Genomic DNA, 24,731 nt, shown 5'->3' with positions numbered 1-24,731 from the left:
GATCAACGACTCCAGCGCGCGCCCCTTGCACGCCGGCGCAGGCGGCCCCGTAGCGCAAGGGAGGGCGGGAAAGGAAGGGGCGGGGGATGCCGGGGCGAATCTATAAAGGGCGTCATTCGGCCAGTTCGCTCCTCAGAAGCGCCGAGAGCGCGGCCGGGACGGTTGGAGAAGAAGGTGGCTCCCGGAAGGGGGAGAGACAAACTGCCGTAACCTCTGCCGTTCAGGAGCCTGGTTACTTATTTATTCGTTACCCTTTTTCTTCTTCCTCCCCCAAAACCTTTTCCTTTCCCCTCCTCTTTTTTTTTTTTTCTTTTTGGGAGACGAAAAATCTCCGGAAAGGCGGAGGAGAGCTCCTTTCGCCCCTTTTCGTTTCCCCGCCTCCTTCCCTCCCCCACCTTTCCCCTCCTCCGGCTTTTTTCTCCCAACTCGGGGAGGTCCTTCCCGGCGGCCGCCCCGACGGGGTCTGAGCACCTAGGTGGAGGCGGCGCAGGCTTTTTGTAGTGAGGTTTGCGCCTGCGCAGCGCGCCTGCCTCCGCGATGCACGGGGGTGGCCCCCCCTCCGGGGACAGCGCATGCCCGCTGCGCACCATCAAGAGAGTGCAGTTCGGAGTCCTCAGTCCGGATGAACTGGTAAGCGGCTCTGCCCTCCCACTCCTCCTCCCTCCCGCGCTGCGGGCGGGGCGTGATGGGCGCTGCGGAAATTTGGCTCTAGTCGCTGCCCAAGGGGAACCGGCAGGCAGGAAGGGTTATCGGCGCTGAGGCAGTGTCTTGCGGCCTCGCAGTTATATTTTTCTAGTGGGTCAGCAAGCTTAGCTCTGTGTCGGAGCTGGGGACCTGGACACGGGAGGGGCTGAAGTGTGGGAAGGAGGAAGAAAAGGATGATTGGCTCCACGCCGCAGTTACCGACGTTAAACGGGATCACACCAATGCTAGGGAGCCTTTGCAAGTTTGGATGAGAAGCTGAGCCCCAGATTTTTTCCCTCCCCCTTCTACAAATATTAATTGAGCACCTGCTATGTGATAGACATGACACACTGGGGATGCAGAGCTAAGCAAGACAGACAAGGACCCTGTCTTCTGGAGCACTTTCTGTGGGAAGAGGCTGGGGAGACAGACAATAAACACAAATGAGTGATATAAACAGGATAATTCATTAATGGCAAGGACCTTGAATAAAGTGAATTGGTGTAATGCGATGGAGAGTCACCGAGATGAGGCTACTTTAGGCGGGGTGGTGTCAGGGTCTGCAAAAGCCTGTCTAAGGAGGTGACATTGCCCGAATGATGAGAAACAGCCACTGTCCTAGGCCATTGATTCTAGGACTAGAGGTCTTCACTCAGAGGAAAGAATAGTGCAAAGGGCCTGAGGGAGGAGTTAACTGGATGTGTCCCAGGGGACTGAACGGTGCCCAGTGTAACTGGGGTTTAGTGGATGAGTAGAGTTTTCAAAATGAGCTGGAGAAGCAAGAGGTGGGGCAGGCCAGGTTGGATAGTGTAGATAATGATAAGAGATCTGAATTTCATTGTTTTCAGTAGGAAGTCGTTGGAGAATTTTAAGCAGGAGAGGTGACATTAAGTTTATATTTACAAAAAAAAAATTACTAACTTGGTTGTCCTGTGAACAACTGACTGAAGAGGAGGGCTAAGAATGGAAGCAGGAGCAACCAGGGAGGAGGGAGAGCTGTTGGCAACTTGGACTCCTTCCTCTGTGGAAGGAAGGCCAGTTGGCTGGAGAGAGTGGAATTGAATGGCTGTGTTTGTGGATGGAGACAATTTTGTTGGAGGAGGTGGCTCAGTATGAAAGTTGTGTCAGGAGTTAGAACCTCCTGAACTCACAGCACACAGAATAAGTTCCAGATGGAGTGAAGGTTGAAATCTAAAAAACAAAACTATAAAGCACTTGAAAAATATAGAAGGCTTTTGGGGGCTGATACCAGGGGCAGAAACCCTTATAGTAATGAATTGATTATTGGTAAATTTTGTAGAGTGCCTATGATGTGGTAGGGCACCAAGCTAAGCGTTTTATCTACAAGAAAGAATAAGGCAGATTTTATTACATAAAAATAAGAGTGGCTTCTGTTTATCAGAGACACCACGGGCAGCTAAAAAACAGATTGGGAAACAGGATTTGCTGTGTGACCAACAAGGTTAAATTTCTAAATATACAAAGAACGCTTACAGTTCAGTAAGGAAAGCACACATCTACTGGACAAATGGGTAAAGGATGTGAATAGGCGGTGCACAGAAGTACTACAGATGGCCAATAAAAATATTCAGCTTACAAATAAAAACATACTAATTAAAACATTAAAGTTTTCCCTTATCTGGTTTTTTCCTGATCACAAAAATATTGGGAAATAGGCATGCTTAGACTGTTGTTCGTAGGATGATAAATTGGTATTTAACCTTTTTGGAGGACAATCTGACACTTTTATGAGTCATTTAATATGTGTATTCCTTGGCCCAGCACGCCACTTCTCAGAATGTATTCTTAAATAAAAGACTCTTAATGTCTCCCCTTGAACATGCCACCCCCCGCCCCCCACCAGGCTTGCCTGGTTTAGCAATCACTGGCTCCACCATTCATCCGGGGCTCAGGCCCAAAACCTAAAAACGTTTTTTTGTGTCTTCTCTTTTCTCACAACCTCTTAGTCCATCTGCCAGTCTGTCAATTCTGCCTTTCAAAATATGTTCAATCCCCAGTACCTTACCTTCACTAAAAATAAAATAAATAAAAACCTAATTACCTCTCTCCCCCCCAAACAAACAAACAAACCAAATATGTCTGGAATCTAGTCATTTATGACTACGTGGACCACCCTGGTCCACCCCACCATCATCTTTCCAATGGAGCATTGCAGTCGCCCTGGCCCCTGGTTGTTCCTCCTGCAGATTGCAGATCAACCAGAGAGATCTTGTAATCATGTCTCTTTTCTTGCATGGAATTCTCTTCAAAGGATCTAAATTCTTACTTGAGATCCTGTATTATCTGGCCCCTGCTTGCCTTCCCATCTCACTACGATCTTCTTTTTGCTGTTTAACTACATTAACCTGCTTGTTCTTCCAGCGCTAGGAGCTCATTCTTGCCTCGGGGACTTCATTATTCACTGTTCTGCTGCTTAGAACAACATTGTTCAGACCTGGGCAGGTCTGTTCCTTTGTCAGTGTGTTCTCTGCTCAGATGTCGTATCATTAGGTGCTCATCCCCGACCACTCTGTTAAGTAACATCCCCCTGCATTCTCTAATCCCGAGTCTTGACTTTATTTTACTTTGTAGCTGGTCAGTACCTAAAAGGATTAGTTTTTCTGATTCTTGCCTCAGTGGAATGTAAATTTCATAAGGAACTTTGTATTCATCTCTTGTCCAGCATCTCAAATGGTGCGTGGCATCTAACAGGCATGTAATAAAAGTTACTTGAATAAATGAATGAATTAATTAATTGCACAAGTACATAAAGATACATATAGAAGGAATTTTATTGCAAGATTGTTTGAAAATGAAATTGTTTAAAACTATAAATCACCTAAATATTTACTAATAGGAATCCTATTGAATAACTCAGTGTCTGTTACAGTAGAACAAGACCTTCCTAATAGGTTAAATCCCCTGATCCTCTGTTCCCAGATGGCTCAGACATCACCGCAAACTCACAGGGGCCCAGTGAGAGATTTTAAATATTCAAGAGAAACATAGAAGCCTGATGCCCTGGCACCTACTAGAACGGGTGGTTCCCTTTTAGCATTAGATGGCGCCAAATCCCTTTCAATGACGTCATACCTTTGTGAAGCTGGGTTTTTAGCAATTGCTAAATACTAGGCAAAAATCAGTATAGAGCAAGAGATAAAGGTGGTGGTGTCCAATCTGATTCTAAGATTTGAGAAGTGCAGTGCCCAGCAGGTGTCATAGGTAATTGTGGTGATTTGGGAAATAAAAATGTTATTTTTATTTTACTATGTTAAAAGAATATTTTTTTCAGTTTACGTGTATTATTTTTTCCAATGACTGTTAAGTTGCTGAGCTGTAATACTTATTCAGTTGTTTGGATCTAAGTATTTAACAAGCAGATCTCTTTTGGCCTAGGGAGTGCTGTGAAAGTTAGTGAGGCACTCAGGGCATTGTGAACTGATGAAGTTCAGGCATCTGATTAAATGAAAAAGTTAAACAGTGTGCACAATGAGGCGCCATTTATGTAAAAATGGGAACATATTTGTATTTTTTTAAAAAGCATGAAAGGCTGTTCACAGAACTTTACAGACATCGTCTCTGAGATGTAGGATTATGGGAGACTGATTTTGCTCTCCATGGCTTTTACAGTTTATATAGTGCTCCAGTGTTTAGAGGGAATAATTTAGTTCCACTTTGGTTAGGAAGGTAGGTGGATAAGGGGCCTCTTGTGACACTGGTAGTACTTAAAGGTAGAATACTTTCCACAAGTTTTGTGGAGTGTGTCAAAGTACAGAGGGCTTTTAGAATTGGGTGCAAGACAGAGCAGCCGTCTTTGCTGTTGTAAGATGGGTTAGGATGTTGCCGAGTGAGGGGAAGGAAGCAAGGAGGGTTTATGTGCAGCTTGTACAAAGTCGGGAAGGATGGGCTCTTGATTACATTTGAAGGAGTTGACCCCTAGTCATTAAAGGCAACTGTCCACCATGGAAAGCGTAACTCAATTTGTTTGTACCTCAACTTATTCCAAGAAGGATTTAAAACAGTAATTACACTCGTTTAGGTAGAGTGTGGGCCGCAGTGGTGAATCAGATTATCCTTGTCCTCAAATTATTTATAATCCAGTGAAGGATTTCCTATCTGTGCACCAAATAGTTTCTGAACCCCTACCATGTGCTGGTTACTTTGCTGGGCACTGAGGATATAAAGATAAACATGATCCTTCCCCTCAAGGATTACAGTCCAATGGGAGAGACAAATGTGTAAACAAGTAATTAAAGTTGGGCTAAGAACCTTGCTGGGGTGTGGGTAAGGCTAAGAAGTTAGAGAATACTTTATAAAGAGGTAGCATTTGAACTGGGTCTTAAAAACGAAGAGAAGTTTACTGGAAAAAAGGAGCACTTGAAAAGGAATTTTGAGAAATCTATTACAGTTGGGGCATAAATGTAGAGGGTGAGGAGGGGAATGTAGTGCCAAATAAAGCTGTAAGAATGGGCTGAAGCCAAGTTGTAAGGACCTTGTGTGCTTTGCTAAAGGCAGAAGAAAGAGAATAAGTATTTACTGAGAATCTATGGCAGGCCATTGGTTTTGTGACCTCAGGGGCACCCTCTGGGACTGGCTACCCTCTCAAGAGTCTAACTTTTATCATGTAGGCAGTGAGAACCAGTGTTTGGATGAAGGACTGGGGGCTAAAGTCATTTGTGTACAATCCAAAATATAATTCATTAACTTAAAGTAGACGTTTAGTCCAGGACAACCCCTGGCCCAGTCTCAGTGCCTGGAAGCACAGTGACTCCTTAGAAGGTGACTGGCTTGGTGAGCATGGACTTGGAGCAGAGGGAGGTGAAGTTTCGAGTATGATTTCCATGAGGCCTCTCTCTGGTGCTAGTGACTCTTCTGGCAGCCAGAGTCAGGCCTGCTTCTGCTTTTTTGTGTTTCATTTAAGGGGAGCAAACCTCTTCTTTGTGTTTCTCATAAAACACGATGCAGCTGATAGGGCTCCGGCTTTGTGAATTTCAGCACCACCAGGTCTGTCTCCCTGAGATTTCATCAGGCCACCTTGATGAGTGCTGTGGGTGTTCAGAACCTCTTTTGCCTTGCATCTGTTTCTACTTAGCAGTGGCTAATCAGATCCATTATGAGAGGATTGTTGGTTTGACCATCAGGGGACAACCTTCTCTCTTTTTTCAAGTTCTTTGAGGGTACTTTCGTGGTGGAGGGTCCTGAGGAGTTTAGTTCAGTTTAACAAACATCGAGAGCATTGGATCCAGGATAATAGAGGAATGCCTTCTGCCCTAGAGATGCTTGTCATCTGTGGGGAAGACAGACCCCAATAGATAATTCCTTTGCATTGTGAGACTTGCAGTGGTAGAGAGGTTTTGGAAGTACAGAGGCAGCATTAGTCTGTCTAGGGAGGCTGTGGAAAGGCTTTCTGAAAGAAGCAATGCCTGAGCTGAGTCCTGAAATAGCAAGCTTGTGGGGAAGGGCATTCCAAGCAGAGATAATCACATGTACGAGGACTCCAAGGAGAGCAGCAAATTTGCTGGGCAAGAGGGGTCCATTGGGGGCTCTGCTACGGGCAGGAAGAAAGGAAGGTAGGGACGTCATAAAACTCTTTTTGTAAGCTGTCCTGCTGAATTTGGACATTATGCTGAGGACAAGAGGATATGAAAATTAGATTTCCATTTTAGAAAGAGCACCTGGATTATAGTATGGATGGACTGGAGAGAGGCAGGCTGGTGACCTAGGGAACGCTCTGATGTAGACTACAAAGGGAAGGCCTGGCCTAGGGCATTGGGTGTAGGGATGGAGAAGAGGGGCCGGATTCAAGAACTGTTTAGGAGGCAAAAATGACCGGTACTTGGTGAATGTACCATTCACCAAGCTGTCACTTGCTGAACACGTATTATATGATAGATCCAGAATTCCAAACCAGGGGTCTCTGACTCCTGTTTTATACCTTGGGTTAAGGAAGGGTCACTATTGGTTTCTGACTTGAGTGCTGCTGTCTTACCTGGAGACTAAAGGAAAAGGAGAGATTTTTGTGGAAAAGGGAGTTTGCTTTTAGGCATGTTGAATTTATCCGGGGGTGGGGTATCTGGAGGTGGGTTTCATAGATAGTTCAGTGTATGAATCCAAAGTCCAAAAGAAAGGTGAGGCCTAGAGGTAGAGATTTGGGCATAAGTAGTGAAAATCATCACAGGGACAACATTTGGGTGTGATGAGAAGTGTGGCTGAGCTAAAAGCTTGGGGAGTAGCAGTGTTTAAGGAGCAGACCAAGGCAAAGGAGCCTAGGAAGCAGACTCCAGAGAGGCAGCCAGAGAGGTAGGAAGAGAGAGCGAGCTCTAAGGAGGTGGCCCATCCTCAGTGCCTTACTGGCCACCAAGCTAAGACCGAGAGGGGTCTGTTGGATTGGGCAGAGGAGCTCATTGTCAGGAGTAGTTGCAGGGATGTGGTGGTGGGCGGAGGTGCAGCATTTCAGAGGGTAGCTGGTATATAAGCACTCAGAATCACTGCGGTTCCCTGATTTGAACTCAGCTGTCTGTTGTTCCCACATGGTGTAGTGCCAGCGATGCACAGGCTTTGCCTCTTATCTCATGAGGCTCCAGGGTTCACTTCTCCAAATAATTTTCACCAGCCCTCTACACTGGCACCCCCTGTCTTATCCTAAAATCTCCCTCTGAACATGGGAGGGTTCACGCTGGCCCAGGCCCTTGAGAAGGAGGAGATGACAAGGGCGGGGGCAAAGAGTGCTTAACTTGAGGAGCTGAAGTCAGAGCTGTCAGGGCTTGTGTTGGGCAGAACACCTGGGCTGCCAGGTGGCTGCGCCTTCAGGGAGGTTCCTGCCAGGGACACAGATTCTGGCCTTGATTAACTTTGGGAAAGAATCATGGCATTGATTCCCCACCTCCTTGAAACAACTTTTTTTTTTTTTTGTGGTTAAATTCTATGGATAATAATGATCTAGCATTCAACCCAGTGGGATGTCCAGGGTCCAAGTCCTAGAGGTAGGCGACTTGTATGGGGCCCAGAGTTGACTGTACACTAGTCTAAATGCCCCCCACCCCAAGACAGTGACTGAAACGTGCTCTTGACTTGTGATATTCGACTTTGGCATTTCCAGAGGTAAACACACACCCTCATCCCCCTCATTCCGGGCTAAACCTGGTGAGTTTTCCTGTAAGTAGTTTGGGATTCTCTCAGCCCTTGGTACAGAGCTCCTCAACCACAAAGCCTGGAAACTAGGAATCTTATTTAGTTGTTCTTGGCTTTTCTTTTCTGCAGAAGCGAATGTCTGTGACAGAGGGTGGCATCAAATACCCAGAGACGACTGAGGGAGGCCGCCCCAAGCTTGGGGGGCTGATGGACCCAAGGCAGGGGGTGATTGAGCGCACTGGCCGCTGCCAAACATGTGCCGGTAAGTACTAGGGGGCCGGCATGGAATCCTAGAGGGAGAGAGGGAAGGAGGGGCTCAGGTCCTTGAAAAAAACAGAACTGAGGTTGGACACTTGGAGACTTGGTCTCTGAGGTGAGAGCTGGGAGGAAAGTGTCAGGTGTGTGTTCCCACAGGAAACATGACCGAGTGTCCTGGCCACTTTGGCCACATTGAGCTGGCCAAGCCTGTATTCCACGTGGGCTTCCTGGTGAAGACAATGAAAGTTTTGCGCTGCGTCTGCTTTTTCTGCTCTAAGTTGCTTGTGGATTCTGTGAGTGGGAGATGGGCTCTGGCCTGGGGGCAGGGTTGCTGGGGGACAGCAGCAGCCCCAACTTGACCCTGCTCTGCTCTGTCCCCAGAACAACCCAAAGATCAAGGACATTTTGGCTAAGTCCAAGGGGCAGCCCAAGAAGCGGCTTACACACGTCTATGACCTCTGCAAGGGCAAGAACATCTGTGAGGGCGGGGAGGAGATGGACAACAAGTTCGGTGTGGAGCAGCCCGAGGGTGATGAGGATTTGGCCAAAGAAAAGGTAGCGGGGGCTGCGCAGACTGTTGGGAGGGGTCGAGGGGTCGGGGTGGTGCTAGGGGCCTGTAGAGGAGGCAGTAGAAGAAGCAGGAACCCGAAGGACACAGAAGAGTGGGGAGGGCTGGCCGGCCGGGTGTTGGGGGAGAAGGCCCGTCCTCTGGGCTCTGACGGCCCCTCTCTCTCCTTGCAAGGGCCACGGTGGCTGCGGGCGGTACCAGCCCAGGATCCGGCGCTCTGGCCTGGAGCTGTATGCGGAGTGGAAGCATGTCAACGAGGACTCTCAGGAGAAGAAGATCCTGCTGAGTCCCGAGCGGGTGCATGAGATCTTCAAACGCATCTCGGATGAGGAGTGCTTTGTCCTGGGCATGGAGCCGCGCTACGCCCGGCCTGAGTGGATGATTGTCACTGTGCTGCCCGTGCCCCCGCTCTCCGTGCGGCCCGCGGTTGTGATGCAGGGCTCTGCCCGCAACCAGGTCAGTGGCTTTAGGACTCTCAGCTGGTCGGCTGGGTGTCTGAGTTGAGGGAGCCGTGGGAGAGGTGAAGGGGTATAGAAGCTGGGGGTGAAGGGCAGTGTGCAGAGGTGAAGGACAGGTCACCTGGGCCTGAAGATACCCTGCCACTTGCTAGTTCTGTGACCTTTAATGAGCCCCTTAACGAGGTTAGAGCTCACAAAGGTTCTTCTGGATCTGTGCCCCGAGAGGCCAGGCCTGCCTCTCAGCGTGGTGTGAGGGCGAGAGGTGCCGGGTGCTGGCACATGCATGCTGAGCGCTCGAGGGTTACTGGATTGTGATGAGGCTGACTTCCTGCCTCAGGATGACCTGACACACAAACTGGCCGACATTGTGAAAATTAACAATCAGCTTCGGCGCAATGAGCAGAACGGGGCAGCAGCCCATGTCATCGCTGAGGATGTGAAGCTCCTCCAGTTCCATGTGGCCACCATGGTGGACAACGAGCTGCCCGGCTTGCCTCGCGTGAGTCAGAAGGCTCCCCACGCCCTGAACCTGGAAGAAAGGGAGTGGGGCCGAGATAGGGGCCAGCATGTGTCCTCCAAGCTCTGGAGGAGCTGCCGGGGCTAACTGCTGGGATGCCCCCCGCCCTGTGTTTTCTCACAGGCCATGCAGAAGTCTGGGCGTCCCCTCAAGTCCCTGAAGCAGCGGTTGAAGGGCAAGGAAGGCCGTGTACGAGGGAACCTGATGGGCAAGCGAGTGGACTTCTCGGCCCGCACAGTCATCACCCCCGACCCCAACCTCTCCATTGACCAGGTTGGCGTGCCCCGCTCCATTGCCGCCAACATGACCTTTGCGGAGATCGTCACCCCCTTCAACATTGACAGGTGTGCTCAGTTCAGGAGCCCTGCTTGAAGGGACCTGGGGAGACTGGGGAGAATGGGCTCTGAGCAAGAAGGAGAGAGCATTGAAGTTTAGCCGTTTGGGCTCCCACGTGGGGCTTTGTTATAAGGGTAACAAGAATTTTTGGGGAAGCATTTTGTTCATTGCATCCCTTTCCTTCCTAGACTTCAGGAGCTGGTGCGCAGGGGGAACAGCCAGTACCCAGGGGCCAAGTACATCATCCGGGACAACGGTGATCGCATTGACCTGCGTTTCCACCCCAAGCCCAGTGACCTTCACCTGCAGACTGGCTATAAGGCATGTAACAGGCCAGGACCTCTCTTATCTGAGCAACCAGCTCTCTGACTGGGGGCCGGCTGGAGTGGGCCCTCTGAGGTTGTCCTCTTAGGATCCAAGCTTACTGACTCTCTTTAAAAGACTGCTGTCCTAGCCAAGCTTGTAGCTGCCAGTCACTGGCATTCAGGGTGACAGTCACATACATCCAAGGGCAGCATGAGGGACATATGGCAGGAAAGAGAGATCCAGGTTAGGAGCAGAGCAGAAGTCCTCACATTGAGTCTCTCGGTTTTCTCCCCCAGCAGAGTTCCCGGAGGTTAGTGGGTGCTATGTCTTAATTATCTCTGATAACCTGGAATCTAGCCCAGGGCCTGACCCAAAGAGGATGGTTGATAAGCATTTCAAGTGGCACAAGACCACAGTATTATCAGTTTCTGTGTCCAAAGCATCTTAGGTCCTCTATCACTTCATTCTTGGCATACCTCCTTCACTGAGGTTTTTTCTGCACCTCACCCCGCCCAGGTGGAACGGCATATGTGCGACGGGGACATTGTTATCTTCAACCGACAGCCAACTTTGCACAAAATGTCCATGATGGGACATCGGGTCCGCATCCTCCCCTGGTCTACTTTTCGCTTGAATCTTAGGTCAGTCCACCGGCCGGGACTGGGCTGCTCCCTGGGTTTCACTGCGGACGTCTTCCCAACTCTGACTTCCCTCTTTCACTGTAGTGTGACAACTCCATACAATGCCGACTTTGATGGGGATGAGATGAACTTGCACCTGCCACAGTCTCTGGAGACTCGGGCTGAGATCCAAGAACTCGCTATGGTGCCACGCATGATTGTAACCCCGCAAAGCAATCGCCCTGTCATGGGCATCGTGCAGGACACGCTGACCGCAGTGCGCAAGTTCACCAAGAGGGACGTCTTCCTGGAGCGGGTATGTGGTCCCTAGGGGTGAGTCCTGGCCTGGGTGGGCGGGGGCCCAGCACAGTGAGGCCGAGGACAGTGAGGAGCTGTGACTTGTGCCCTTCCTTACTCTGCACTGACCTGTACATGAGACTGCCTTTTTTGTGAGGCAGAAGGAAAGGGGATTAGGACAGACTGAGGCCGAAAACGGTATGTGGCTTTAGCTCCTCATTTAATTCCTTAAAATATCATGTAATTTCACGTGTTGTCTGGAAAGTAAAGGCAAAGAGAGAAAGTAAATACGAGTTTGTTAAAATTCTGTTTATCTATTTATTCTTACTTTCATTTATTTCCTAATTTTTAAAAGTAGTTTGTATTTCATTAAAAAAAATCTTAAAAGCTTCACTGTCACAGTGAATTTTTTAGTAAAAGTTTGGAAAACACTTTTCTTGCCATCTCTTTGCCTCCAAAGTCTGGCTTTCCCTTTTGGGCAGGGAGGCCTCCCCCAGCATTCGCCAGAGATGAGGCCGGCAGTTCTGACTTCCTGTCTTTCCGGCCCTTCTCCCAGGGGGAAGTGATGAACCTCCTGATGTTCCTGTCCACGTGGGACGGCAAGGTCCCACAGCCAGCCATCCTGAAGCCCCGGCCCTTGTGGACCGGGAAGCAGATCTTCTCCCTCATCATACCTGGCCACATCAACTGCATCCGCACCCACAGCACCCACCCCGATGATGAGGACAGTGGCCCTTACAAGCACATCTCTCCTGGGGACACCAAGGTAGGGCCTGGCTTCTGGATGTGTGGGGACAGACTTTGGACATGGGAGCCACAGCAGGGGCCCTGAGATGAGCTCTGTCTGCAGGTGGTGGTGGAAAATGGGGAGCTGATCATGGGCATCCTGTGCAAGAAGTCTTTGGGCACATCAGCCGGCTCCCTGGTCCACATCTCTTACTTGGAGATGGGTCATGACATCACTCGCCTCTTCTACTCCAACATTCAGACTGTCATTAACAACTGGCTCCTCATTGAGGGTAAGCTGAGGGGCTCCATGAAGTCCTCTGTAAGTCCTGGCTCTCTCACTTCTTACTGCTCTTCTTAGGTTCCTTTCTTTTTCTTCCTTCGATTTGGGGCCCCTCCATCTACTCTTGACTGTGATTCCCTCCCATGTTTCTTGGAATCCAAAGAAGTGTTGCTGATGCTTCGCCTTATTTCTAGGTCATACCATTGGCATTGGGGACTCCATCGCTGACTCTAAGACTTACCAGGACATTCAGAACACTATTAAGAAGGCCAAGCAGGATGTAATAGAGGTGAGAGGGAAGGCTGGGCAAAGACACAAGAGGCTCTCGGTGACTTTGAACTGAGGAGGACTGAGAGGGGCATTGGGGTTGGAGGGAAGGGGACCAGTGGAGATTGATGTTTCCTTGAGAACGTGACCTCTTCCTCTGCACCCAGGTCATCGAGAAGGCGCATAACAATGAGCTGGAGCCCACCCCAGGGAACACTCTGCGGCAGACCTTTGAGAACCAGGTGAACCGCATTCTCAACGATGCCCGAGACAAGACTGGCTCCTCTGCTCAGAAATCCCTATCTGAGTACAACAACTTTAAGTCTATGGTTGTGTCCGGGGCTAAAGGTTCCAAGATCAACATCTCTCAGGTGGGGAGCTTTGTCTTAACAGATGTGGAGCCACACTGAAGGTGGGGAGGAGGAGGGAAGGTGGGTGTTGCTGGGGAAGTCAGGGGAACGTCCTGGGAACTCTTAGTCTCAAGACAGAGAGAGTTAGATGCACCCCACCTTTTCTGTTTCCCAGGTCATTGCTGTTGTCGGGCAGCAGAACGTGGAGGGCAAGCGGATCCCGTTTGGATTCAAGCACCGGACTCTGCCTCACTTCATCAAAGATGACTATGGGCCTGAGAGCCGTGGCTTCGTGGAGAACTCCTACCTGGCCGGCCTCACACCCACTGAGTTTTTCTTCCATGCCATGGGGGGTCGTGAGGGGCTCATCGACACAGCTGTCAAGACTGCTGAGACTGGTGAGGCCTTCTGACCCAGGGCCCTTCTGTGGGCTGGTACCAGGGAGAACCGTAGTCTGAGAAGCCCCTCGTGGGTGAGAGTAGGGGTTCTCAGGCTAAAGTCTTCTATTCCCAGAGAAGTAATTTTGGCCTTTATGGAAAGAATAGCGATTAAAGGTTAAGAGTTAGAAAAACACGCTTGCTCTGGTTGCTGTGCAGCATTCCAGGGCGCAGGGAGAGAGCCTCAGGGTCTCTGCTGCTGACACATCATGTGGGGGTTAGTTCTGGGGGTCTCTGCTGGACCCTGGTTCCACCTGGAGGTGGGCATGGGTTTCATTGAGAGGCCTTGGCGATAAAAGGGGCTTCTAGCTGGCTTTTTTTTTTTTTTTTTGGAAGTATAGTCAGTTTACAATGTTTTGTCAATTTTTGGTGTACAGCACAATACTTTAGTCGTATAGGAACATAATATATTCATTTTCATGTTCTTTTTCACTATAGGTTTCTGCAAGATATTGAATGTAGTTCCTTATGCTATACAGTATAAACTTGTTTATTTTATGTATGTTAGTTAGTATATGCAAATCTAGAACTCCCATTTATCCCTTCCCTAGCTGGCTCTTCTGAGGACGAGAGTGGGTTGAGGCTCCAGAGTGGCCAGCAAGGCTTGTCCTGAGTTAGGAGGACCCTTCTTCTTGCTCTGGGTCCCTCAGTCAATAACCTCCCCCAGGGTACATCCAGCGGCGGCTGATCAAGTCCATGGAGTCGGTGATGGTGAAGTACGATGCCACCGTGCGGAACTCCATCAATCAGGTGGTGCAGCTGCGCTACGGCGAGGACGGTCTGGCTGGCGAGAGCGTCGAGTTCCAGAACCTGGCCACCCTGAAGCCTTCCAACAAGGCTTTTGAAAAGAAGTGAGGAGGCGGCTGGCATACGGTTCTCACTTCAGGGCTCAGGGCCAGAGTAATGGGGATTCCTCTCCCTACACGTGACAAGATCACTAGACTGTTCTTGCACCAGACCTTACCTTATACCACCCCTTCCCTGCCTCTTCCCCATGCCCACCCCCGGCAGCAGCTGCACGATGGAAGATGGTGGGTGGAGAGCGGAGCTGAGATCATCCTAACTTTGTCCTTGGTTTTGATACAAAGCAAGGCCAGAGGGGCAGGCACAAGCTCAGGTCCTAATGAAAGTCCTTATGCCTGGATCTTCTATTTCCCCACCCAGGGTTCTTGTCTACAAAGCTTGTTCCTGTGGGCTGTGTACCTTAGGAGCCCTCCTGGTGCTCACTGCTGGGATCAGGGCCCAGGGCCCACCTGTCTCTTGACTGCACCCCTGCCACCTGCAGGTTCCGCTTTGATTATACCAATGAGAGGGCCCTGCGGCGCACTCTGCAGGAGGACCTGGTGAAGGACGTACTGAGCAATGCACACATTCAGAATGAACTGGAGAGAGAATTTGAGCGGATGCGTGAGGACCGGGAGGTGCTCAGGGTCATCTTCCCAACTGGTGACAGTAAGGTGCGTGTGGGCGGGAAGGGCTGGGTTGGAGAAGCGCTGGCCCTGCACGCCTGTCCCTGAGCCGTGGTCCTTCCTCTCATCCCTCTTGCCTCAGGTCGTCCTCCCTTGCAACCTGCTGCGCATGATCTGGAACGCTCAGAAGATCTTCCACATCAACCCTCGCCTTCCCTCCGACCTGCATCCCATCAAGGTGGTAGAGGGTGAGTACTTGTTTTGGGGCTGCCAGACTAGGATCAGGAGTCTACTGGGCCCTGGTCCACAATCTCATCACCTCCCGTTTGGCCCCCAGGAGTCAAGGAGCTGAGCAAGAAGCTGGTGATTGTGAATGGGGACGACCCACTGAGTCGACAGGCCCAGGAGAACGCCACCCTGCTCTTCAACATCCACCTGCGGTCCACGCTATGCTCCCGCCGCATGGCCGAGGAGTTCCGGCTCAGTGGAGAAGCCTTTGACTGGCTGCTTGGAGAGATCGAGTCCAAGTTCAACCAAGCAATTGTGAGTGCTGTACTTCTCACCTCAGCCTTGGTTTTCTTCTTTGACCTATTGACTTTTCTGGGCTCTGAGAACAGCCCACTTCTGCCCACAGTTACCTAATAATAACTCATTCTTTGAGAGACTATTGTGTACCAAGTCCTGTGTTTGGGGCTTTGTACCTTTTATTCCTTAGTAGTCTTAAGACTACCCTAGTGGTGAGGGATGTTTGTCCCACTTTGCAGACATAAAAACTGAACCTTGGGGAGATGATATGACTGTATTATTATATGATGGTCATATAGGAAATAAGTGGCATGTTGGCTGGGATATGAAATGTGAGTGTTCTTTATTTTCTTAAAATGTCTGCTATGTGCAGAATTCTAAATTAGGTGGAGGGAGGGAACTGGAGGGAGTAAGCAGGAAAGACAGCTATAGATAATAGAATATACTGTCATTGTCTTTAAGGATTTTACAGGGTAATGGAAAGGAGAAGCGTTACAATTATAGGCATGCCTCTAAATCCACTTGATATAAATTCAGTTTTATAAATTAGATAATTAAAATGCATTAGGGAATACTATGAAACATGGTTGTAAGAAATTAAGGAAGAGTTAAAGAGAAAGCCATCCCCTGTTCAAAGATTAGAAGGCTTACTATTGTTAAATGGCAACAATCCTCAAAGTGACCTACAAATTCAGTACTTTCCCTATGAAATTCCAGCTGCCTTTTTAATCTATTTTTATATGTAGTGGTTAATATTTGCAAATCTCAAACTCCCAAATTTACCCCTTCTCACCCCCTTTTCCCTGGTCACCATAAGATTGTTTACTGTAAGACAGTATGCTGTTGATATAAAGATACATAGATCAGTGTAGATAAACAGAATAGAATTAAGAGTCTAGAAACAAATTCTCACATTTATGGCCACTTGATTTTTGACAAGAGTACCAAGTCAGTTAAATGGGGAAAGAATAGTCTTTTCAACAAATAGTGCTGGGACAGCTGTATATCCACATGCAAAAGAATGAAGTTGGATCCCTGCCTCACACCATATACAAAAATTATCTCATGTATGAGAACTATAACTATAAAATGCTTTCAGAAGAAAACACCAGGGTAAATCTTTATGATCTTGGCTCAGACAGTGAATTCTTAAGTATGGTACCAAAGCATGAGCAGCAGCAACAACAAAAATGCATAAATTGCACGCCATCAAAATTAAAACCTTTACTGATTCAGAGATACCATGAAGAAAGTAAAAAGACAACACACAGAATGGGAGGAAATATTTGTAATCATGTATCTGATAAGGGTCATGTAAAAGGACTATTACAAGTCAGCAATAAAAAAAAACTAACAACTGAATAGATGTTTTCCCCAAGGAGATATAAATGACTAGTGAACACATGAACGGATGCTCAACAGCATTAGCCATCAGGGAAATGCAGATCAAAACCACAATAAGATACCACTTCATGTCCACTAGGATGGTTAAGAGAAAAAATAAACAAGTATTGGCGCGAGGATGTGGAGAAATTGGAGCTCTCATGCACTGCTTGTGGGAATGTTGCAACTGTTTTGGGAAACGGTCTGGCAATTTCTCATAAGTTTAAACATAGAGTTACCATATGACCCTGCAGTGTCACTTCTAGGAATATGCCCAAGAGAACTGGGCGCGTATGTCCACAGAAAGACCTATACACAGATGTTCATAGCAGCGTTATTCATAGTAGCTACATGTCCATTAACGAATGGATAAACAAAATAAGGGAATATTATTCTGTGATAAAGAGTAATGAGCTATCGAAGCCATAAAAAAGACAGTGATGAACCTTAAATGTGTGTTACTATGTCAAGCAGTCTACATACTGTGTGATTCAAATTAAAAGATTACATTTTATGGTATGTGATTATGTCTCAATTAAAATAATGCATTCGGGAACGTCCCATGTAGAAGACTATTATCAAGTCAATATTTACCCTGTAACTTTAGCATACTTTTAGGAATTTGGGTTTTAGATGGCGTAGTTAGTACCTTTTCCTGGGTGTGCAGCACATCAGGTGCTAAATGGTGTGTGTAAATCGAAATGCTGTCTGAAGGAGGGGATGCTCAAAAAAGACTGATTTTTTTTTTTTTAAGTCTGCCTTTTCCAAGCGCCTCTGCCCCATGTCTTTGAAGAGCAGATAGTCCTGGTCCTGACTATGCCTCATTCACCAGAGGGGAGGGATCTTCTTTTCTGACACTGGATCTTCTTATTCCTCAGGCCCATCCTGGTGAAATGGTGGGAGCTCTGGCTGCACAGTCCCTCGGAGAACCTGCCACCCAGATGACCTTGAACACCTTCCACTATGCTGGCGTGTCCGCCAAGAACGTGACACTGGGTGTGCCCCGACTTAAAGAGCTCATCAACATTTCCAAGAAGCCAAAGACCCCCTCACTTACTGTCTTCCTGCTGGGCCAGTCAGCTCGGGATGCCGAGAGAGCCAAGGTAGGGCTTGCAGTAACGGGCTTCCTGGCAGGAGGAGGAGGTGGGGACTGTTTGTTGAAATGAAGGCTTTGGGATTCCCTCTGCAGGTGGATTTGAAGAGGCCTTTGGAGCCACCGAGATACCTGTGACATGAGTCTCCCTTTTTTCCCAGGACATTCTGTGCCGCCTGGAACATACGACGTTGAGGAAGGTGACTGCCAACACAGCCATCTACTATGATCCAAACCCCCAGAGCACAGTGGTGGCAGAGGATCAGGAGTGGGTGAATGTCTACTACGAGATGCCTGACTTTGACGTGGCCCGAATCTCCCCCTGGCTTTTGCGGGTGGAGCTGGACCGGAAGCACATGACCGACCGGAAGCTGACTATGGAGCAGATTGCCGAAAAGATCAATGCTGGTGAGGCTGGGAGGGCAGGCCCAGCTCGGGGGTCCTGCCTGGGCTCCCCCTGTCCTGTCCCCTGCACTCATCCCAGGCAAGCCGCCCACGCTCACCGCCTTCCCTGCACACGTTCTGCTCCTCCAGGGCACCTCTTCCCCAGGTTCCCCCCAAAACTGCCCTTTCCTCTCGCCGTTTCCTCTCCCTCTGAGAAGAAGGGGGAAGCCTAGGGGAGCTCAGCATGGGGAGAGCTGTGGGAGAGCCGTGAGCGGAAGCTGTCCTGCAGCTGCGATCATTCCCATTTCTCCCCAGGTTTCGGCGACGACTTGAACTGCATCTTCAATGATGATAATGCAGAGAAGCTGGTGCTCCGGATCCGCATCATGAACAGTGATGAAAACAAGATGCAAGAGGTAAAGGGCACCAAGGAGAAATCGTACGTCAAACATAGAAAACCATTAAATCTTGTTCCTGACCAGAGAAGCTAAAATGAAAGCAGTGCCGGTCACACCACGTAAAGTAGAAACAGTGAATGGTGGTTAGCACTGGTTTTCAAAATTCTAACAGCATATAGACTCCTTCCTGCTTGCCATTGTCTTTTTTAACTATTAGCACTTGGCTTGATGTGCTTAGGAGACGGATCCGTGCATTTCTTAGACTTCCTGCCAGGATTAATTTAAGGACATCTGATTAGATGCTGAATGGTAGTCTGAGACAACCTTCAAGTGACAGTGTCATTCTTTTTTTATGACTTTAGCTTGATGATTAAGATACAATTCAGTGTAAAACTAAACGGCATTAGTTATTAGGTTTACCAGATTGGAAGTTATTTTAGTGACTGCTTTAAAGAAACATGAGGCCATAACAAAAGCCGTAATTATTTTTACCTTGGCATGTGAGTTACTAGGATACAGAGGTTAGAGAGGTGTGAAACTATTCCTTATTTCATGGTGCTTGTTAATGACATTTATTCTCAGCATTTCTGTTATAGGTAGTTTTTTCACCGCCTCTTAAGAGGAATATGTTTATTGGTTAAAGATGCGAAATGGTTAAGACGCTAATTCCATTTCAGATCTTTGACTATATTATTTATTGTATGATGAATTTTATTTTTCATGAGATGTCTTGGTTTTCCTACATACAAAATAGCAGTATTGATGAAGTTTGCATGGATTATTTAAAAAAAAACTTCTAGCAGCAAAAATCTGTGAAATGTGAAGTAGCAGCCATGTAGGTGCAGTAGTCGGCGTTCATGGGGGGCGTCCCCACAGCCCTGCCACTGCTCTCTCCTCCCCGAGGCCCCCACGTGAGGGCAGGGCAGCCAGTAGGAACTGCTATATCCTAGGGAAAGTGGTGTGACAGCAGGTAGAACAAGACCCGAGAAGAGATTTGACTAGTGACTTCACTCCTGGGCATGGCTCCTAAAAAATTGTTCAGCAGATGTGGGTGCCTGGTGCTTTAAATACAAACTCAGAACTTACTAGCTATCGAACTGCCTGAGACTAGATAAGAGCATGTTGAGGGCGTACACCCCATCAGAGGGGATAACACGTCGGGGCGTCAGCAGGCCAGGCAAGTGCTCGGTGAGTGTCAGGACGAGAGGGCAGGACCGAGTGCTTTGTTACAGCCCTTGGAGCGCGTGGCGTGCATGCACACAGTAGAAGCTATATTAGGGTGGTGGATATGGCTGTCTTGTCTTAGATTTCTTTTAATACCATCCTAAAAACACGATAGAAGGTGATCTAACCTTACTGCAACTGAAAAGGGCAAGTCTGGGCCTGACCTGGCTCTCTAGGTCCTCGAGGAGGCTGTGGTTTGAGGTGAGGCCTACCAGAGGGTTCTAGGCATGCTGACCTCACTCCTGTTGCAGGAAGAAGAGGTGGTGGACAAGATGGATGACGATGTTTTCCTGCGCTGCATTGAGTCCAACATGCTGACAGATATGACCCTGCAGGGGATCGAGCAGATCAGCAAGGTCAGCTGTTCCCTCCCCGAGAGCCCGTCCACCCCCACTTCTCTCCTCCCCACTACCGCCCCGCCCGGCCTGAGCTCACGCTGTCCCTCCAGGTGTACATGCACCTGCCGCAGACGGACAACAAGAAGAAGATCATCATCACGGAGGACGGGGAGTTCAAGGCCCTGCAGGAGTGGATCCTGGAGACTGATGGTGTGAGCTTGATGCGGGTGCTGAGTGAGAAGGACGTGGACCCTGTGCGCACCACGTCCAATGACATTGTGGAGATTTTCACGGTGAGCCCCTCAGAGTCCACCGCCCCGCTGTCGTTCCTGGATCTCTCTGGCTCGAGGCCCTCTCCCTGGGTCTCAGGCAGGGGTTGTAGTCCATGTGTCCCCTCTGGGTACTTCCTTGGTCAGATTGTTCTATGCCTGAATCCACTGTTGAGTCTGGGCTTCACTGACTCCTCACTGTCCCTCTGTGGATCTGGGTGGTGGCAGCAGCCGGGAAGAGAGCAGAGATACTTGGTCTTGGCCCTTCACGCTTGACCCCCACACCAGGTGTTGGGCATTGAAGCCGTGCGGAAGGCCCTGGAGCGGGAGCTGTACCACGTCATCTCCTTCGATGGTTCCTATGTCAATTACCGGCACTTGGCTCTCTTGTGCGATACCATGACCTGTCGCGGCCACTTGATGGCCATCACCCGACACGGGGTCAACCGCCAGGATACTGGGCCGCTGATGAAGTGCTCCTTTGAGGAAACGGTACCAGAAGAAGTTCTGGGCGGGGTGGAAGGAGGGAAGTGGGGAGGCAGTGCTGCGGGACAAGGCGTCCTCTACAGTGAGCGTGGAGCAGGCCTTGGCGCGCTTCCCTTTGTGGGGTGGGTGGCTGTAACGACCACTGTGTGGGGTCAGGGTCTGATGGTGCGCCGCCTCCTCGGAGGTTTAGGTGGATGTGCTCATGGAAGCAGCTGCACATGGAGAGAGCGACCCCATGAAGGGGGTGTCCGAGAACATCATGCTGGGCCAGCTGGCTCCGGCCGGCACTGGCTGTTTTGACCTCCTGCTCGATGCGGAGAAGTGCAAGTACGGCATGGAGATCCCCACCAACATCCCCGGCCTGGGGGCCGCCGGCCGTGAGTACGGGGTCTGCGGGGGGCATGGTCGGGGGGAGGGTGGCCCATCCCCGGGTGCTGTTCCTCGTGGGTCACTGTGTGCCTCTCTGCAGCCACCGGCATGTTCTTCGGCTCAGCACCCAGTCCCATGGGAGGAATTTCTCCAGCCATGACACCCTGGAACCAGGGTGCAACCCCAGCCTATGGCGCCTGGTCCCCTAGTGTTGGTGAGTGACACCCAGGAAGACCAGCCTCTGGGTGGTTCAAAAGGCCGGAGGGCTGGGCTCCCAAAGAGTCACCTAGCTGGGACACTGGAGGCCCAGGAGCTCTGGGGAGGTCTTGGTCTCCAGCTCTGGTTTTAACTAATGTTTCTCTCACTTTGCAGGGAGCGGGATGACCCCGGGGGCAGCAGGCTTCTCTCCTAGCGCTGCTTCAGATGCCAGCGGCTTCAGCCCCGGTTACTCCCCGGCCTGGTCTCCCACGCCAGGCTCCCCAGGCTCCCCGGGCCCATCAAGCCCATATATCCCCTCACCCGGTGAGTTGTCCTTCTCTGACAAGGCCAAGTTTACTTCCTCTTTGATCCTTTCTTCTAGGAAAGTCTCCGTAATTTAACTCCCTTCTTCTCTCACAGGTGGTGCCATGTCTCCCAGCTACTCCCCGACGTCGCCTGCCTACGAGCCCCGCTCCCCTGGGGGCTATACGCCCCAGAGTCCATCTTATTCCCCCACTTCACCCTCCTACTCCCCGACCTCTCCATCCTATTCTCCAACCAGTCCCAACTACAGTCCCACATCACCCAGCTACTCCCCGACCTCTCCCAGCTACTCCCCGACCTCTCCCAGCTACTCCCCGACCTCTCCCAGCTACTCCCCAACCTCTCCTAGCTACTCTCCCACCTCTCCCAGCTACTCACCCACTTCCCCCAGCTACTCACCCACTTCCCCCAGCTACTCCCCAACTTCCCCCAGCTACTCCCCAACCTCTCCCAGCTACTCGCCAACTTCACCCAGCTATTCTCCCACCTCTCCCAGCTACTCACCAACATCTCCGAGCTATTCACCGACATCACCAAGCTACTCCCCAACTTCCCCAAGTTACTCACCCACCAGCCCTAACTATTCTCCAACCAGTCCTAATTACACCCCAACATCACCCAGCTACAGCCCAACCTCACCCAGCTACTCACCTACTAGTCCCAACTACACGCCGACGAGCCCCAACTACAGCCCAACTTCTCCAAGCTACTCTCCGACTTCACCCAGCTACTCCCCGACCTCGCCCAGCTACTCCCCTTCAAGCCCACGCTACACACCACAGTCTCCAACCTATACCCCGAGCTCTCCCAGCTACAGCCCCAGCTCTCCCAGCTACAGCCCTACCTCGCCAAAGTACACCCCAACCAGCCCCTCCTACAGCCCCAGCTCACCGGAGTACACCCCGACCTCCCCCAAGTACTCACCTACCAGCCCGAAGTATTCACCCACTTCCCCCAAGTATTCTCCCACCAGCCCCACCTACTCGCCCACCACCCCGAAGTACTCGCCAACATCTCCTACTTACTCTCCAACCTCTCCGGTCTACACCCCAACCTCTCCCAAGTACTCACCCACTAGCCCCACTTACTCACCCACCTCCCCCAAGTACTCTCCCACCAGCCCCACCTACTCGCCCACTTCTCCCAAAGGCTCCACCTACTCACCCACCTCCCCTGGCTACTCGCCCACCAGCCCCACCTATAGCCTCACCAGCCCAGCCATCAGCCCGGATGACAGTGATGAGGAGAACTGAGGGTGAGCAGCACGCAGTGGCACCTGGCTAGGTGAAGGGCGGCTCTGGGGGTACTTGTCCTCTCCCCTCCCCCATGGGGTGCAGGCTCCTGGTCTGGCTCCCTTGTACATAATTCCTGGTGACAAAGTTCCCTGTTGAAGTTCTGGTCCCATTTCTGCCAGGCCTTTTGTCTTGTCCTCCACTTGTGCTGTCTCAGAACCCACTCACCCAGCTGTGGTGTTCTCCTTCCTGGCCCCTAACCCAGGCCTGTCCCCAAATCAAGGATCCCTTCTTGCCTGTGGCTTGATTGGGGGGTAAAGGGTATTTTAACTTCTTAGGGGTAGTTCCTGCTCTGGTTGTTACATCTGATTCTCGGGAAGAACAAAGCTAAAGCTGCCTTTTGTCTGTTATTTTATTTTTTGAAGTTTAAATAAAGTTTACTAATTTTGACCAAAAGTGTGTGCATTGAGTGCTTGTTTGGGAGGCAGGAATACCCAGGCCCATCTCCCCTCCCTAGGCTGCTGATCCATTTATCATGTCTTAGCTGAGCCCTGCTCCAAGGAGAGGCGGGGAAATGAGCGCAAACAGTGCATCTTTCACTGAACACGTGCTCTGTGCGCAGCACTGCCCTGCCCGGGCTTTGTGGCCGAACAGATATGGGCCTCTGTCCTGCATTAAAGCAATATTGACATAAAATCTTTTTAACTGATTTTCCTGATTATCCAAGTACGTAATTTAGAACAGTACAAAAAAGTGTGGTTGGGAAGCAGGAGAATTACTGCTGGTAAGGCCACCACCAGGAGGCATATTTTCTTTGGGTATTTTTCCTACAGTTTTCTCAGATCACTTCCAACCAGTCTCTGGCCTCCAACTAACAATGAGAAGATTATGGATACTAGAAAGTTTCAAAGCTGAGGTTAAAGGACTTAGTGATAATTTGCTGTCTCCAGTTGGCCATGTTCTGTTTCATTAGTTCCTTAATGTGGACATCCACTTTCTGTGTCCTCTGCAAATTGTGCTTCACCTCAGGTGTTTTAAATTTATTTTAAACTTTGAAATAGTTCAAAGAATAGAAAGTAACATGGCCTGGATCTATTTATCACTAAGATTATAGATGCTAGATACCATTTTGCAATATTTAATCCAGATCTTACATTGTTTTGAAAGAGATGACTTGTTTTTATGGAAGGATATATGTTTATTACAAAAGATCCAAGCACTGTAGAAAGAAAAAAAAAAGTAAGATCTCCCTAAATCCCACCACCAAGAGACTACCGCTGGCAATTGGTGAACATAATTGCAGACATCTCACTATATAGAATGACAGGAGATTAGATAGAAATTGTTTAATGGGATAATTTACATACGGTCTTGAGTTTGGGCTGCTAACACAATACCGTAGACATGCTTATAAACATTTCTCATTTCTGGAGGCTGGGAAGCCAAGATCAAGGCACTGGCAGATTCAGTGCCTGGTGAGGGTTTGCTCCCTGGTTCACAAAAGGCCAGCTTCTCACTGTGTCCTCACTTGGCGGAAGAGGCAGGGGAGCTCTCTGGAGCCTCTTAAAGAAGTCACTAATCCCATTCATGAAGGCTCCACCCTCATGATTTAAGCACCTCTTAGAAGCCCCACCTCCAAATCCCAGCACCTTGGGGATTACATGAGGATGTGGGGGAGGTAGCCTATATGTAGCACATACTACTTAATAAATTGAATTTTTATGAAGAAAAAAAGAGACTGCTGAATTTGGTGGATGTCACATGGCAGATATCTTCCCATAAGAAATAGTCCTAGAAGGAGGTCCCTCTAGCAAGAAATAAATATTGGGAAAACAATGAGAAGTTAATAATGTTATGCTAT

General features: G+C 49.5%; 1 protein-coding gene across 1 annotated transcript; it reads left to right on the top strand.

The window, feature by feature from the left end:
- The first annotated feature begins 131 nt into the window (after nucleotides 1-131).
- On the top strand, nucleotides 132-23,326 carry POLR2A (RNA polymerase II subunit A). The gene is made up of 29 exons (XM_072940409.1): nucleotides 132-630; nucleotides 7,945-8,077; nucleotides 8,230-8,366; nucleotides 8,455-8,628; nucleotides 8,816-9,097; nucleotides 9,437-9,598; nucleotides 9,740-9,960; nucleotides 10,141-10,273; nucleotides 10,775-10,899; nucleotides 10,984-11,194; nucleotides 11,732-11,941; nucleotides 12,026-12,194; nucleotides 12,379-12,473; nucleotides 12,619-12,822; nucleotides 12,977-13,199; nucleotides 13,906-14,089; nucleotides 14,524-14,695; nucleotides 14,790-14,895; nucleotides 14,985-15,190; nucleotides 17,434-17,658; nucleotides 17,810-18,056; nucleotides 18,348-18,448; nucleotides 19,906-20,010; nucleotides 20,103-20,285; nucleotides 20,550-20,753; nucleotides 20,938-21,124; nucleotides 21,217-21,330; nucleotides 21,489-21,638; nucleotides 21,735-23,326. Exons 1-29 carry the CDS (start codon nucleotides 538-540, stop codon nucleotides 22,889-22,891), a joined length of 5,913 nt encoding a protein of 1,970 aa, XP_072796510.1. The 5' UTR covers nucleotides 132-537; the 3' UTR covers nucleotides 22,892-23,326.
- The last annotated feature ends 1,405 nt before the right edge of the window (nucleotides 23,327-24,731 follow it).

Source organism: Vicugna pacos, chromosome 16 (genome assembly GCF_048564905.1).
Source record: "Vicugna pacos chromosome 16, VicPac4, whole genome shotgun sequence".
NCBI classification, from domain to species: domain Eukaryota; kingdom Metazoa; phylum Chordata; class Mammalia; order Artiodactyla; family Camelidae; genus Vicugna; species Vicugna pacos.
This window is presented reverse-complemented; position numbering and strand designations above follow the sequence as displayed.

Coding starts and splice junctions, on each gene's coding strand:
- POLR2A (XM_072940409.1), top strand. CDS start 538: ATGCACGGGGGTGGCCCCCCCTCCGGGGACAGCGCATGCCCGCTGCGC. Junction 14,090..14,523: donor AACAAGGCTTTTGAAAAGAA/GTGAGGAGGCGG, acceptor TGCCACCTGCAG/GTTCCGCTTTGATTATACCA. Junction 17,659..17,809: donor GGGATGCCGAGAGAGCCAAG/GTAGGGCTTGCA, acceptor CTTTTTTCCCAG/GACATTCTGTGCCGCCTGGA.